Source organism: Coenobita brevimanus, chromosome 71 (assembly GCF_032717465.1).
Source record: "Coenobita brevimanus isolate Jiangsu-jjx chromosome 71, ASM3271746v2, whole genome shotgun sequence".
NCBI lineage: Eukaryota > Metazoa > Arthropoda > Malacostraca > Decapoda > Coenobitidae > Coenobita > Coenobita brevimanus.
The window spans coordinates 32,180,293-32,196,172 of NC_137024.1; the positions used below are offsets into that span (position 1 = coordinate 32,180,293).

The window sequence follows — 15,880 nt, forward strand, 5'->3', positions numbered from 1 at the left end:
CCAAAGGCAGGTCCGGATAGTGGTCCTGTCCGGATATTGGGCCCCAGCTTATGAACTTGTACTTATGGACCCTAAATCAGAGAAACACCTATACAACTCCCTCTGGACATGCATAGCACCTATTTAAGTCCCAAATCACACCAATAAGGAACATAAAAGACTGAAATAAATGCAAAAGAAGCATAAAATGAGGGTTTTGAGGTAGATTCATACAATATTAAACATTCTGGGTACTTACAAGTGCCTGGCTCCTGGACTAGTACTTATGGACCCTAACCTAGCCTAACTCAGAAAAACACCTTCCTACTGCACATGCATAGCTCCTAACACCCTATTCACACCAATAAAGGACATTAAAGAGTGAAATCAGGTGTTTGAGGTAAGTATAGTATGGAAAAAAGTACAGTATGAAACATTCTGCCTACTTACAGCAAGTCCATGGCCATCTCGATGAATAACCACCTCCTCTCGGAATCTGACAGTAAGAAGGATTTCCTGAAGCACTTGCAGTACACTGTTCATGAAGTCTTGCACTGAACTTAGTCAATCGCACTCAGAAGTCCGTTCTCTTCACAGTGCGCACTCTTGTCTAACTTATGCTCCATTGTAACTTACTAAGTATTGCACTCTGCACTTTAACTTTTCCCACTCTTCTAACCATTTTCTAAAGCAAAAACAAACAAGTCTATTTACATTAAATTTTGTTCCAAAATTGTATTCTCACTCACAACTGTAAATCCTTAACACAACACACTGTTCTTTTCACTGCAAAACACTGTAAATTCCCGTGTGGTCTAGTGGAGAAGTTCTTGCTGTTTAATCACTATCAGAGTCTGAGAGTATCACTGGCAGGTGACCTAGGGGTGCGTCGCTGGGTCGTGGTGATGGTGTACCCACTGCAGACGACTCTGAAGACAGACGCAAACTCACATTGAGCGGTGACTCCACCCTGCCTGATGTGCTGGGCTGTGGCTCGGAGCATGAGGGCCTGACTTGGGGAGGCAACGGAGTGGAGCCAGGGCTGGGCACAGTGGGGGTCACGGGCCTGAAAAAACTGTCAATCGTTGATTGACCCAAGGACCGACGATTCTGACGATTGATGATGCGCTGCCTGAAAGCACGCACTTCCTCCACAAGTCCCAAGGGCCCCATCTCCCTGTCACAGTCTGGGTGTTCCAGGTAGTCAAGAACGAACTTTAGGTGTTCCAGGAGTGCGCTCAGCTTGGGGATGGCTGGAGTAGTGTCCTGCTGAGAGAAGTCCGCATCATCGTCGCCTTCCTCACCGGAATCTTCAAGCTGGGTACTGACACCTGCAACTGAAGATGCGATCTCGATATCAGACAATGTCTGATACCCAGGATCGCCCTTGTCGTCATCCAATCACTCACGCACATCGTCCACATCAACATCGTCGCCATGCGTACGTAGCCGTGCATGGAAGTCATCCACGTCAAACCCTAGAAAATCGTACTCCAAATCCGTTCTGAGAAGCAGACGAGACCAACCATTTTCTAGAGTCTTGACAGGGACTTCCTTCCATGCACTGGCCCAGTTGTAGAGCGCAGACTTGATGTTGTAGCGGCGAAGGTTTTCCAAAGTCCACTGGCCTCGTGTGTTCCATCCCTCCCTGCGCTTGTCCTCGTCCTCGAGAACAACCATCACCTCGTCCAGGAACTTCCGGCGGTATAGGCGCTTTGTTGCCACAATCACTCCTTGGTCCATTGGTTGCATGAGAGCAGTCGTATTAGGTGGCAGAAACATGCACCTAATACAGCCATTCTCAGCCACCAAGTCCTTGTCGCACGGGTGGGCAGGTGCATTGTCGAGGAGAAGGAAGGCCTTTACCTGGTCGCGCGGGATTCCCAGTGTCTTCGTCTGGTAATGTATGACCTCCTTGACGAAGTGGCGGTGGAACCAGTCTTTGATGATCTGGGCTGTAAACCATGCCTTCAAAGAATGGTACCAGACGACAAGAAGGACATCCATCACCCCACGAAGACACCGAGGCTGCTTTGCACAGCCAACAGTAATGGGTTTACGCCGGTGCATGCCGTTAGCATTGGCACAACACAAAGCAGATATCCGTTGCTTGGAGAGCTTGCGGCCAGGTACACGCTTCTCCGTCTCCTCGGCTAGAGTGTTCGTTGGCAAAGAGCGATAGAATAAACCAGTTTCATCAGAATTGTAGACTTGACCGAGAGTGAGGCCCTCCTTGTCGATCAAGCCCTTCACCTTGTGCCGAAACTCATCAACTCCATCCTCATTAGCATCCAAAGCTTTGCCATGAGCTTAACGGTTGGTAAGGCCATACCGTAACTTGAACGCAAAGAGCCAACCCTCGGATGCCTTGAAGTCTAGGGCATCGTGAAACCTGGCGAACTTCTCAGCAGCAGCCTTCAGCTCCGTACCACGTACCATCACACCAGCAGCACATTGCTGTCGATACCAAATCAATGTGGAGCAGTCGATTTCAGCAAACTTGGGAGTAAACATCACCTTCCTCTCCACGTTGTGTTTGCTTCTCGACGAGAAGTCAGCCGTGTACTGAATGAGTTTGTCTCAGGATCTCTTGATATCGAACAAAGTAGATCGGGCCAGGTTGAACTCGCGAAGGATGCGGGAAGAAGACCACCACGCACATTCTCCAATATCTCGTTTCTTCTCCAGAGTCAACACACTCTCTTCCTCTTCTCAGGTGGCGGGGCCATCATCATACACACTAATAAGAGGCCCGAGAGCAGCAGCAGTGCCTGCAGCAGGTAAGGAACCACCACAAAAGCGAGCACGTGGGCACCCATGACGACGAGCGTGCACTCGCGACGAGAGACAGGCGGAAAGTGGGGAGGATGCAGCAGCACTCTATCGGACGTCGGAGGAATGACACGCCACAACAAAGCTGTCCCATGCCGCATGCGCCAAGTTCAAATTACGGGAGGGATTTTTTTTTTTTTTTTTTTTTTTTTTCCAAATTTTTTGCGGTTTTCAGACTATTTTGGGAATATTGGATCCCGGGACAATTATGTTCGGTTAGTGGGGATGTTCAGATATTGGGCGTTCAGATATTAGAGGGATTACTGTATATTTAACTATATATATATATATATATATATATATATATATACTGTATATATATATATATATATATATATATATATATATATATATATACACATATATATATATATATATATATATATATATATATATCTATATATACAGTATATACAGTACCCTCACGTCCAACACGCGTTTGTCCAGCACGATTCACGTCCAGCACGGAGAGCAAAAAGTTAGTATGATTTAATACGACTTAAGTACTGTAAAACGGGTGCGTAAGCATAACACTGACGAAGCTCCGAGAAGTGGGCGAAATCCGCAGAGTTCGGCTCTAGCACGATCACCCCTGGTCCAACACGGTCATACTGGACATTCCCGTGACGCTGATAGCCAATCAAAACTTCCGATCAAGTAGAATCCCCCACCCGCTATCATGACGTGATCGTGATGTCGCCCAATGAAAAACACTTCTGCTCTCACGTGATGTTTTGTTTAAATTTCTCCTGCCACAGTGCCATTCAGTCGCATAATTCACATTGGACGGTGCTGTTTTCTCGCTGCATTATCTGCCCTTGCTACTGCATTTTACCCTGCTCACAATGTCTAGGAAGCCTTCTGAGAACCCCAAGAAGCGGTGGCACAGCAACTCCCTCAGGCCACTAAGATAGAATTCATCGAGAGGCAGAAGAAAGGGGGAGGAATTTCAAAGGATTTATGAGGCAGGTTGAGGAGGAGCAGCTGCCATTATCCGCTAGTGATGCCAGCAGCCATCCTAGGGGACCCAGTAGGACTACCTACAGCCTCGGATATCACCTTCCATTCCCAGCAAGCCCACTAACACTGTCCTAAAAGGTTAGTTATCATTCATAGTACAGTACCATTTATTATAATTACAGTAGTACCAATATATGTATAAGTATATGGTAGGTATTTAGGGTGACTTTTCCTAGGGTTGCTGACATAATTCATTTTTCCCCATAAGCTCTGTTGTTTGTCCAACATGTTTTTGGTCCAACACGAGACCCATGCATGACAATATTACCGTGTTGGACGCGAGGGTACTGTATATATATATATAGATATAGATATATACATATATATATCTATACACTGTACATATATATATATATATATATATATATATATATATATAAGTAATCCCTCCACTATCCGATGTAATAGAGCCAAAGGCATGTCCGGAAAGTGGGTCTGTCCGGATAGTGGGCCCCTGCCTCCTGGACTGGTACTATGGACCCTTACCCAGTCTAACTCAGAAAACCACCTACATAACTTTCTACTGGATATGCATAGCACCTATATTAAGACCCTATTCACACAAATAAAGGACAGAAAGTACAAAATAAATGTAAAGGAACCAGATATTGAGGAATTAGAAGTGAGTATGGAAAATATTTAGCAGTGTATAGGGTACTTACAGCACGTCTGTGGCCGTTCGTTACGAAGGTTAACACACCTCCTCTGAGGCTCTGGCAGTGGTGAAAATGCTTTTGAAGCACACAGTAATCCAGTGTTGTGCTGCACTTAATCCTATGCACTATGAATTATAACTGTTTAAAACTGCACATACTGTTCTTGATTGCACCATGCCAGTTTCAACTGCCAGTTTATACTCTCTACTTAATCTTTCCACTCTGAATACTAATTTCATAACACTGAACAACACTGTAAATTCCCATGTGGTCTAGTGGCAAGGTACTGCATTTATTCACAAAAACGAGCACGTGCGGCATCCACTGAATAAGCGTCTAGCCAGGATGGTAGTCAGGTGGTAACGGGGGAGGCAGGGAGAGATGCGGGAGGCAAGCAGCGAGCGTAAATACTGCTCGTAGCGCTGCGTGCCAATTTCAAAGTACGGTTGAAAAAAATGTCGGATTTTTTTTTCCTTTTTTTTTTTTTTTAATTTTTTTTGCCATTTTTGGGTTCCAAAGGCCTGGGCCCAAAATGTCTGGTAAGTGGGGAGTCCGGATAGTGGGCGTCCAGATGGTACAAGGATTACTATATATATATATATATATATATATATATATATATATATATATATTCATATATATATATATATCTATAGATATACTTGGCTGCCAAGCACAGGGCTAGAAGAGAGGTATACAGGGAAAAGTCTGAGCCACAAAGAGTTTTACTTGATAACCTAAATCATGGGGAAAGGAAAAATATGATATTTAGGGTGACAAATCAGATGGAGGAGGATAATTGGGATATTATAGGTGAGCAGCGTGTGAAGAATGATGAAGGAAGGGTAGTGGTGAACAGTGGGGATATTAAAGATGCACGGAGAGAGCATTATAGTCGGTTTTTGAATGAGGAGTTTGACTGGGACAGGGAAGGTTTGGAGCCAGCAGATCCAGTGTTTGGCCCTTAGCCTTTGATTGACATTGCTACTGTGAGTGAGGCAATAGGCAGGATGCAGGTGGGGAAGGCAGAAGGTGTGTCTGGGTTGACTGCCGAAATGTTGAAGGCCTCAGGAGATATAGGTGTGAGGTTAGTTACTGACCTGATAAATATGACTTATATATGAGTGTGTTGTCCCAGATGATTGGCTGAAGAGTGTAATTGTAAATGTGTATAAAGGGAAGGGTGATGCTCTGGAAAGGGGAAATTATAGAGGTATAAAGCTTTTAGATCAGATAATGAAGGTAATGGAGAGAGTTCTAGAAGGTATGATTAGAGAAAGAGTGAATATTGATGAGATGCAATTGGGGTTTATGCTAGGCAGGAGGACCACTGATGCCATATTCATTGTTCGACAGCTTCAGGAAAAATACATTGGTATGAAAAGGGATCTGTATTTTGTTTCTGTTGATTTGGAAAAGGCCTATAACAGAGTCCCTAGAGAGGTGGTGAAGAGGGCAATGAGAAAGCTTGGCTTGGAGGAGTGGCTGGTTATGGCAATATATGTGGGTGCTCGCACCCAGGTAAGAGTGAATGGGGATCTGAGTGATGAGTTTTCCATGAATGTTGGTGTGCATCAGGGGTCAGTTTTGAGTCCAATGTTGTTTATCATGGTACTTGAAGCCCTCTCACGTGACTTCAGAAATGGACTCCCGTGGGAGATGTTGCATGCTGATGATTTGGTGTTGAGTCCCATGTTGTTTATCATAGTATTTGAAGCCCTCTCACGTGACTTCAGAAATGGACTCCTGTGGGAGATGTTGTATGCTGATGATTTGGTGTTGACTGCAGAGAGCGAAGGAGAGGCGGAGGAAAGATTTAGCAGGTGGAGAGATAGTACGGGGCACAAGGGCTTAAGGGTAAATGCAAATAAAACAAAAGTGGTGATATCTAGGGCTGGTGGTGGTACTGTTAAAGACGAGGGAGAGTGGCCATGTGCAGTTTGCCACAAGGGCGTGGGAAGTAATTCCATCTAGTGCAGTGTTTGTGATAAATGGGTGCACATGATATGTTGTGGTACCAGAGGTAGACTGCAAGATAATGCTGATTTTATGAGTGTGGCGTGTTGGGGAGAGCAGGTGGAGATGTCAGGCGTGAAAGGATTGAACTTGCTGGTGAATCTCTTGAGTGTGTGGAAGAGTTTTGTTATTTGGGAGACATGTTGTGTGCTGGAGGTGGGGCTGGAGAAATGGTTGGAAGAAGTTCAGGGAGCTGTTCCCTCTCCAGACATTGAGAGGACTCTCCCTACGTGCTATGGAGTCTTTGTATGAAGCATGTGTTAGGAGTGTAATGCTTTATGGCAGTGAGAACTGGGCAGTAAAGGAAGAGGATATTCGCAGGCTCAGACGTACAGAAATGACAATGATTAGGGGGATGTGCAGTGCATCCCTGCATGCAAGGCTTGGGGGGGCCGGGTTTACAATGAAAGAGTTGAGAGGTAGGATGGGACTGGAGTGTATTGGTGTTGTGATGAGGAAAGGTAGATTGAGGTGGTTTAAGCATGTGAAGAGGATGGGGGATGATAATTGGGTGCAGAAGGTGAGAAGTGTTAATATCGGGGGTGGGGTTGTGAGGGGTAGACCGAGAAAGACGTGGGATGAGGTCATTAAGTGTGAACTCAGGGTTAAGGGACTGAACAGGGAGGCTGCAACAGATCATGCAGCATGGATAGCTGCCATTAGGTGACCAAGGCCAATGCATGCAAGCATGTTGGAGCCTACGAAAATGAAAACGAAAACATATAGTTACAACAAATTGACTCAGGAACTCCCCCCACAAGGTATTAAAAAACACAGAAATCATAGTACATCACAAATTTTGTTCATGAAATGCCATTCTTGAATATGAAATCATGTTTCCCTTGTTTTTCAGGACCAGTTGGATGCATTTTGGCATGGAACCTCTTAGATTTCAAAAGTAATCTAAGGACATTTCTTTGCACCAAACATATGTCAGTTCAGTCTTGAAGTTGTCCAGATTGGGTGTCTTCTTTTCTGCCATGATTTTCTTCATCTCTGCCCAGCAGATTTCTATCGGATTTAGATTCGGACTGTTGCTAGGCCAGTCAAGGACCTCAATCTGATTATCCTGAAGCCATTTTGTCACCTTTCTTGACTTGTGACATGGAGCTGAATCATGCATGAAAAAGTCGCACCGATGAAAAGCAAAAAAGGGTAACAAATGATCTTTCAGAACTTAAATGTACTGGCCACCATTCATTATCAAGTTCTCAGGAAGAAAGTAGAGGCCTCCCCTTCCCATTTCACCTGAGAAACACCCCCATACCATTACTGATTGTGGGTGCTTAACAGTCAGCACCATGTATGCAGGATCATATCAACTACGGGAGGTAGGGCGACGAACCTTGGCAATACACACCCGGAACACTTGAAATGTGCTCTCATCGGAAAACATAACTTTTCTTCACTCATCCGATGTTTAGTGTGTATACTCCTTGGCAAACTGAACGCATTGCTTCTTCATGCAATCAGTGAGAAGCAGTTTCTTGGCTGCGGTGCGGATTGGCAAACTCAGCTCATTCTTCACGTGGTACTGGATAATTCAAATTGAGACGTCTTGTAACAGCTGGAGATGCATTTTCATCAATTCTGCAGCTGTCAGTTGAGGATTCTTGATTACAGGTACTTCCCTTTTCAGAAGCATATCTGTACCTCTGGAAGTCGACCTCTTCTTTCCTTCGCCATGCTTGTGCTCTGGTATGACATCAGGTAGCAGGCCGTGTGCTGCAGCAAGAATCTTCATGACGGTCGACTTTGCGCGTCCAGTACGTTCACAAATCATGTTGATAGGGACATTTTCCTGCCTCCATGCAATGATAGGGACCCTCTCATCCCTTGAGCAGTACTTTCCAGGCATGACAACTCGACTGAAGGAAAATAACAGGGCAAACAGTAATGCATACGAAAGAAGAGGGAGGTGCAAGCTCAGAACGACAGGAACATATACTCCCACTCTCGCTTCTGGGCAAGCACTGATGTGCTGAATGTTTCACCACCTCCTGCCAACACCAGAGGAGTTGCCAGTTACTTCTTGCCTAAAAATTTCACTTGGTAGAGGTGGAAACACAAAACAAAGACGGACAACTCTCCCACAGCAATTCTGTGTCCAGGTCATAAATAAATTTGCAGTGGGTGTAAAATATATATATACAGTGCTCGTCAGAAGTATGGAGCGCCCTGCGTCCCTCCTGAGAAACAAACCTTTCAACATTGAAAAAACATATAAATAATGCATTTTATTTACCTTTAGTGCTTCGTAGGGTAGCCTTTACGTTTCTTCACGGACCTGAGACGTCTTGGAAGTGAAAGGGCGAGGCTCCTGAGGTGCTGGAGCGGTATTTTGTCCCAGGAGTCACGAATGGCGGCTTCCAGCTTAGGCAGAGAGCTCACGTCCTTCCCTTGGAGACTCTTCTTTACGAGGTACCAGAGGTTTTCAATCGGGTTGAGGTCTGGGCTATTTCCTGGCCAGTCTGTCATGAATGATACCTCGCAGTCACGAAGCCAATTGGTGACCGATTTGGCCTTGTGAGCAGGTGCACCGTCCTGCTGAAACACTCGTGCACCTGTTAGCTCGAAGGAGTCTGGTAAATGATCACACAGAAGCTCCAGGTAAACATCCTGATTCACTCTGAGGTTCTTGGGAAGTACAACAAGCTTCCCCAAACCCTTCCCTGAAAAACAACCCCATACTATGAGTGAATCAGGATGTTTAACTGTGCTTTCTACATACCGTGGGTCAAGTGGGTCACTACCTTTGCATGCTCCTCTGTTACAGGTAACACTAAACGTTGCCTCATCAGACCACAACACTGACAACCATTGCTCCTCACCCCAATTTAGATATTTATTAGCAAAGGCAAGCCTACGAATTCTCTGGCTGCTAGAGAGAAGAGGCTTTTTCACAGGCCTGTGACTTGTGTAACCAAGCTCATGCACCCTACGAGACACTGTTCTCACTGACACCTCACCAAACACTTCTGGGTTGCTCTCCTTAATTTTCCTTGCACTCACACGAGGATTAAACTCCACTGCACGTTTTAAAACATTAACAGACCTTGGGGAAGTTTTCCTAGGCCTACCAGACCTCGGTTTCTTTGTGGGAACTTCACCACTGTTTTCCTCCCGAAACCGCGCACACCAACGACGCACTGTCGATCGTGCCACACCAACCAATTCACTAATTTCCTTTGTCTGGTGGCCTGCCTCCTTTAGAGCAATGATCTGGGATATGATTTCACTCGATAGTTCACGGGTAGGTGCCATAACAAAGTTTTGAAGGCCAAAACACTGCGGGACACTCGGTAAAAAAATGGCGCAATTTGAGAGGGACACTCGGCGGAGTTCCTCTCTCTCAGGCAGCCCGTGGGCGACTGAGGCGGGAACCAACCAGCGCGTCAGAAGGCCCCAGGCTACCGTGACGTCATGCTCGGAGCTCAAACTTGTGGCTCAATTCTTACCCCCAAAAATGGGTGATTCTTTTTTGGCCATAAGTATTGCGCGCCCGGCGGACAACGCTGAATACTTCTGAAAATCACTGTATATATATATATATATATATATATATAAAAATATTTACATATATATATATATATATATATATATATATATATGTATATATATATATATATATATATATATATATATATATATATATATATATATATATATATATATATATATATATATATATACAGTAATCCCTGTACTATCCGGACGCCCACTTTCCGGACATCCTCACTTACTGGATATTTTGGTCTCGGGATCCAACATTCCCAAAATGGGCCAAAAATCGAAAAAAAATAGAAAAAAATCCGACTTTTCCCCCCCCCTGTAATTTGAACTCGACGCGTGCGGTGCGGACCAGCTGTGTATTGGTGCGTAGTTCTGGTACTGTCCACTAGAGTGTCCCTGTATCCTCCCCACTTACCGCCCGTCTCTTGTTGTGAGTGCTCGCTCATGATCATGGCAGCCCACGTGCTCGCTTTTGTTGTGGTGCCCTACCTGCTGCAGGCTCCCCTGCTGCTCTCCTGCCTCTTGTTAGTGTGTGTAATGATGGCCCCACCACCTGAGAAGAGGAAGAGAGTGGTTCTGACTCTGGAGAAGAAGAGGGAGATATTGGACAGGGTGGACGTGGGATGGTCAACCTCACGCATCCTTCCTGAATTCAACCTGGCCCGATCTACTTTGTTTGATATCAAGAGATCCCGCGACAAACTTATGCAGTGCATGACTGACTTCTCGTCGAAGAGCAAACACAACGTGGAGAGGAAGATGATGTTTACTCCTCGGTATGCAGAAGTCGACCGCTCCATGTTGATTTGGTATCGACAGCAACGTGCTGCTGGTGTGCTGGTGCGTGGCACGGAGCTGAAGGCTGCTGCTGAGAAGTTCGCAAGGCTTCACAACGCCCCAGACTTCAAGGCATCCGAGGGTTGGCTCTTTGCATTCAAGTTACAACATGGCCTTACCAACCCTAAGGCCCATGGTGAAGCTTTGGACGCCAACAAGGATGGAGTAGAGGAGTTTCGGCACAAGGTGAAGCGCTTGATTGACAGGGAGGGCCTCACTCTCGGTCAAGTCTAAATGCTGATGAAACTGGTTTATTCTATTGTTCTTTGCCAAAGAACACTCTAGCCGAGGAGACGGAGAAGCGTGTACCCGGCCGCAAGCTCTCCAAGCAACGGATATCTGCTTTGTGTTGTGCCAATGCTAACGGCATGCACCGGCTTAAGCCCATTATTGTTGATCATGCAAAGCAGCCCCGGTGTCTTCATGGAGTGATGGATGTCCTTCCTGTCGTTTGGTACCGTTCTTTGAAAGCATGGTTCACTGCCCACATCTTCAAAGACTGGTTCCACCGCCATTTTGTCAAGGAGGTCATCCATTACCAGACGAAGACACTGGGAATCCCGCACGACCAGGTAAAGGCCCTCCTTCTCCTCGACAATGCACCTGCCCACCCGTGCGACAAGGACTTTGTGGCTGAGAATGGGCGCATTAGGTGCATGTTTCTGCCACCTAATACGCCTGCTCTCATCCAACCAATGGACCAAGGAGTGATCGTGGCAATGAAGCGGCTAAACCGACGGAAGATCCTGGACGAGGTGATGGTTGTTCTTGAGGACGAGGACGAGCACAGGGAGGGATGGGATACGTGAGGCCAGCGGACTTTGGAAAACCTTCACCGCTACAACATCAAGTCTGCAATCTACAACTGGGCCAGTGCATGGAAGGAAGTCCCTGTCAAGACTCTAGAAAATGGTTGGTCTCATCTGCTTCTCGGAACAGACGTGGAGCATGATTTCCTAGGTTTTGACGTGGATGACTTGCATGCACGTCTACGTGCACATGGCGACGATGTTGATGTGGACGAAGTGCGTGAGTGATTGGATGACGATGAGGGTGATCCTGGGTATCAGACCATGTCTGATATCGAGATCGTATCTTCAGTTGCAAATGTCGGTACCCAGCTTGAAGATTCCGACGAGGACGGCGACGATTATGTGGACTCCTCTGAGCGTGACACAACTCCAGCCATCCACAAGCTGAGCACACTCCGGGAACACGTACAGTTCGTTCTTGACTACCTGGAACACCCGGACTGTGACAGGGAGATGGGGCCCTTGGGACTTGTGAAGGAAGTGTGCGCTTTCAGACAGAGCATCATTAATCGCCAAAATCGTCGTTCCTTGCGTCAATCAACCATTGACAGCTTTTTCAGACCCATGACCCCCGCTGTGCCCAGCTCTGGCTCCACTCCATTGCCTCCCCAAGACAGGCCCTCATCCTCCGAGCCACAGCCCAGTACATCAGGCAGGGTGGAGTCACCACTGGACGTGAGTTTTTGCCTGTCTTCAGAGTCGTTTGCAGTGGGTAGTCCATCACCACGACCCAGCGACGCACCCCTAGGCCACCTGCATCAGCTACTCTCAGACTCTGACAGTGATTAAATGGCAAGAACTCTCCACTAGACCACACGGGAATTTACATTGTTGTGCAGCGAAGAAAATATTGCATAGTGTTAAGAAATTAAAACTGTGAGTGCAAAGACTAAAGTGCAGAGTGCAACACTGATTTTATTCATGTTCAATGGAGCGCAAATTAGACTAGAGTGTATGATGTTACGAAAATGGATTTATGAGTGCAAAGACTTAAGTGCAGAGTGCAACACTTATTTCATTAAGGTGCAATGGAGCTCAAGTAAGACTAGACTGCACAGTGTTAAGAGAATGGAATTCTGAGTGCAAATGACTAAGTTCAGTGCAAGACTTCAAGTACAGTGTACTGCAGGTGCTTCGGGTACTCCTTTTTACTGTCAGAGTCTGAGAGGAGGCGGGTTATTCATCCAGATGGTCAGGGACTTGTTGTAAGTACCCAGAATGTTTCATGTTGTACTGTATTTTCCATACTTACATATAAAACCTCATTTCACTCTTTCATGTCCCTTATTGGTGTGAATAGGGTCTTAGGTGCTATGCATGTGCAGTAGGGAGGTGTTTTTCTGAGTTAGGCTAGGTTATGGTCCATAAGTACCAGTCCAGGAGCCAGGGACTTTTTGTAAGTACCCAGAATGTTTAATATTGTATAAACTCACCTCTAAAACCTCATTCTCTGGTTCTTTTGCATTTATTTCAGTCTTTTATGTCCCTTATTGGTGTGATATGGGTCTTAAATAGGTGCTATGCATGTCCAGAGGGAGTTGTATAAGTGTTTTTCTGAGTCAGGGTATGTTAGGGTCCATTAGCACAAGTCCAGGAGGCTAGGGCCCACTATCCAGACATGCCTTTGGCTCTATTACACTGGATAGTGGAGGGATTACTGTATATACATATTGTACAAAAGTTGTACTGTAATACGGTATTTTGGAATCCATCTCTAACATTAACACAGACCACCTTTAAAACACAAAAGATGTCCTCAGACTGAAGGATTTAAGTAGTAAAGAAGTGTTGGAGTTACATACAGGTGTGTCGATGGTGATGTGTCCAGCCAGGGCCTTTTCATGCTGGGCCTCATCACTGGAGAGGAGGGACTTTCTGGTGTCACGGGGTTCAGCCTGCTTCACAGTCAGGTCTTCCACACGCAACACTCCGCACAAGCTCAAACCACGCCACCTGATGGGCAAAATCATACTTTTTATAATTGCTGTACATCTTAACTGCCCCATCAGGAACAGACCTACAATACTCAGTGCAGTTGGTGCACCTGGGTGTGGATATTGTTAAACTTAACCTCTGAAGATTCTGTTCAACCTAGAGAAGTCCTATAAGTACTCTGGACCGGCCAACTTGCCCTGAACACTGTATTTTCTCAGCCACTATCCAAGATTCATGGAAGGTAAGTGTAAAATTTACAAATACCAGTAAATATGAATACAATATGCAACAAAGACTGCTGCTTTATCAACACAAAGAAACTGATCTTAGTAAATCAGAGGTGACTGTTAGGAATGAACATAATAAGTTGGCTGGCTAAGAGTATAGTAGTCAAGGGCTAATGTAGTACGATAAATTTATTTCAAGCAACCTTTTCTCTGTTGCTGGTTCACCCACGAAATACTGTATAGCTGCAGCAGAACCTTATTATACGATGAACCAGCATGTGATGAATTGCTTATAATATGACAAAAAAAGTCATGGACCTTTTTTTCAATACATGAAAGCAGTTTCTCTTATACAGTAAACTCAATTATCCACCATCGTAATGTCTGACCCAATGCAATATCCAATGCTGCTGGCTTGGCTCTATTAGAGCAACATCTGGCAAAATTATGCAACATGCAGCACCGAAACGGAATGCTACCAGCATTTCTGTGTGGCATACGCTCAGCGGTAGCCAACTGGCACCCAGGAAAACCCTGAAACGTGCCAGCCAATCAGCATTGGTCACTCACTCGGCATGCTGAGCATACTGTCGCACTCTCGTTCTCACCCATGGATTTCGTGTAATAAAGATGTGTCTGTGCACTCCACTCTTCTGACCATGTGGTCATGAAACTCTAGTGCTGCGACTAACTCTGTGGCATCCTATATTTGTTGTTGTTGCAAAGCTCATAGCCCGTCAGTGCTCATGTCCTAGAGATCTATTGTGATCCTGAAAATACTGTACTCTATGAGTGCATGTGGTGCGAACCTCCAGTGCTGTGTCTCCTTCCCAACTGCCTCACTTATGGCCCCATACTGCCTGGTGCCCTAGTTCTCACTACTGTACTCGACCCAAGTTGTGCATGATGGTTTGGTTTGTGGCTTGTGTGGTGGTGCCTCAGCTGCCACAGCTCCTGCTGGCTTTGTGTATGGTCCTGGTTGTTGTCTCCATGGCGGCTTCACCAACTGTTAAGAGGCATTGGATCGTTTGGAGAGGTAGATGGAGATAATCGTGAAGATGGAGCAAGGTTGGATCATCGCAAGGCTAATGGAGCACTACAACATGCCCGTGTAGAGTACAACTCTCGTGTGGGGAGGCTCCTCTCACACAGCTCTTCTCAACAATATGGAGTAAAAGTTTTTTTGTCTCATTAACTCTCCTTCTCTTACTTCAACCTCTATCTCTTCCCAGCACTATTGCATCTTTTATCCTTTTTTTTTTTTTTTTTTTAATCACAACTTCAACAGTCACTACTCCTTTGAACTGTTTGCTTGCATCCCTCAACCACCACAGAAGGTGTGTAGCATCCATCCACTCGTAGCAACAAACTCTCATCCCTTTTTTTTTTTTTTCAACTCTCTACTGCAAGTGTTGACCATTACTCCCAGCCTGGAAGAACTCAACTCTGGAACTGTCTTCCTCTGTCTGTACGATCATTTCCTACTTCCTATGGCCCCGCGTCCTTTAAACACAGTGTGTCCAGGCATCTTGAAATGAACAGATCTTGAATTTGACTCTCTATTACCCTGTTTTTACATTTTCTTGGAGAGAACAACTTGCACGCTTCTAGTCTTTGGCTCCTTTTTCCTTGTATTAAAAAAAAAAAAAAAAAAAAAAAAAAAACAGCCACAAATTCAAAATCAGCTAAAAAATGGCAGGGTAATGTGAAAACTTATTACAATTACTGGGCATTTGTGATTTTTTTCTTTCCCCAAGAAGATGATGCAGTTCCAGAGTTGGCTGGTAGCACCATGTTTACATCTGGAAAGCTGGATGTCAGAGACAGAATGACCACTCGTTCGCCCAGCACTGACCTGAGCTCATACAGAGACCAGCACATCAAGAACTGCAGTAATACCTTGATATACGATACCTCTAGATGTGATACCCCGGCTTAACGATGCGGGTAGAAATACCATCATACCCCATCTAACGATGGATTTTAATTTCTTTTATCAATTCTGATGAGATTTTAAACTAAAATTGTGTGTTTAGGTTGATTTATAAACCGT

At 45.3% G+C, this 15,880-nt stretch overlaps 1 protein-coding gene across 1 annotated transcript in view; it reads right to left on the bottom strand.

Moving 5' to 3' along the window:
* Positions 1-15,880, bottom strand: part of ND-18 (NADH:ubiquinone oxidoreductase subunit 18) — a 98,331-nt gene that overhangs the window by 64,699 nt on the left and 17,752 nt on the right. The window contains exon 2 of the mRNA XM_080277773.1: positions 13,468-13,618. Coding sequence (XP_080133899.1) covers positions 13,468-13,618 — 151 coding nt within the window. The remainder of the gene's footprint in view (positions 1-13,467; positions 13,619-15,880) is intronic.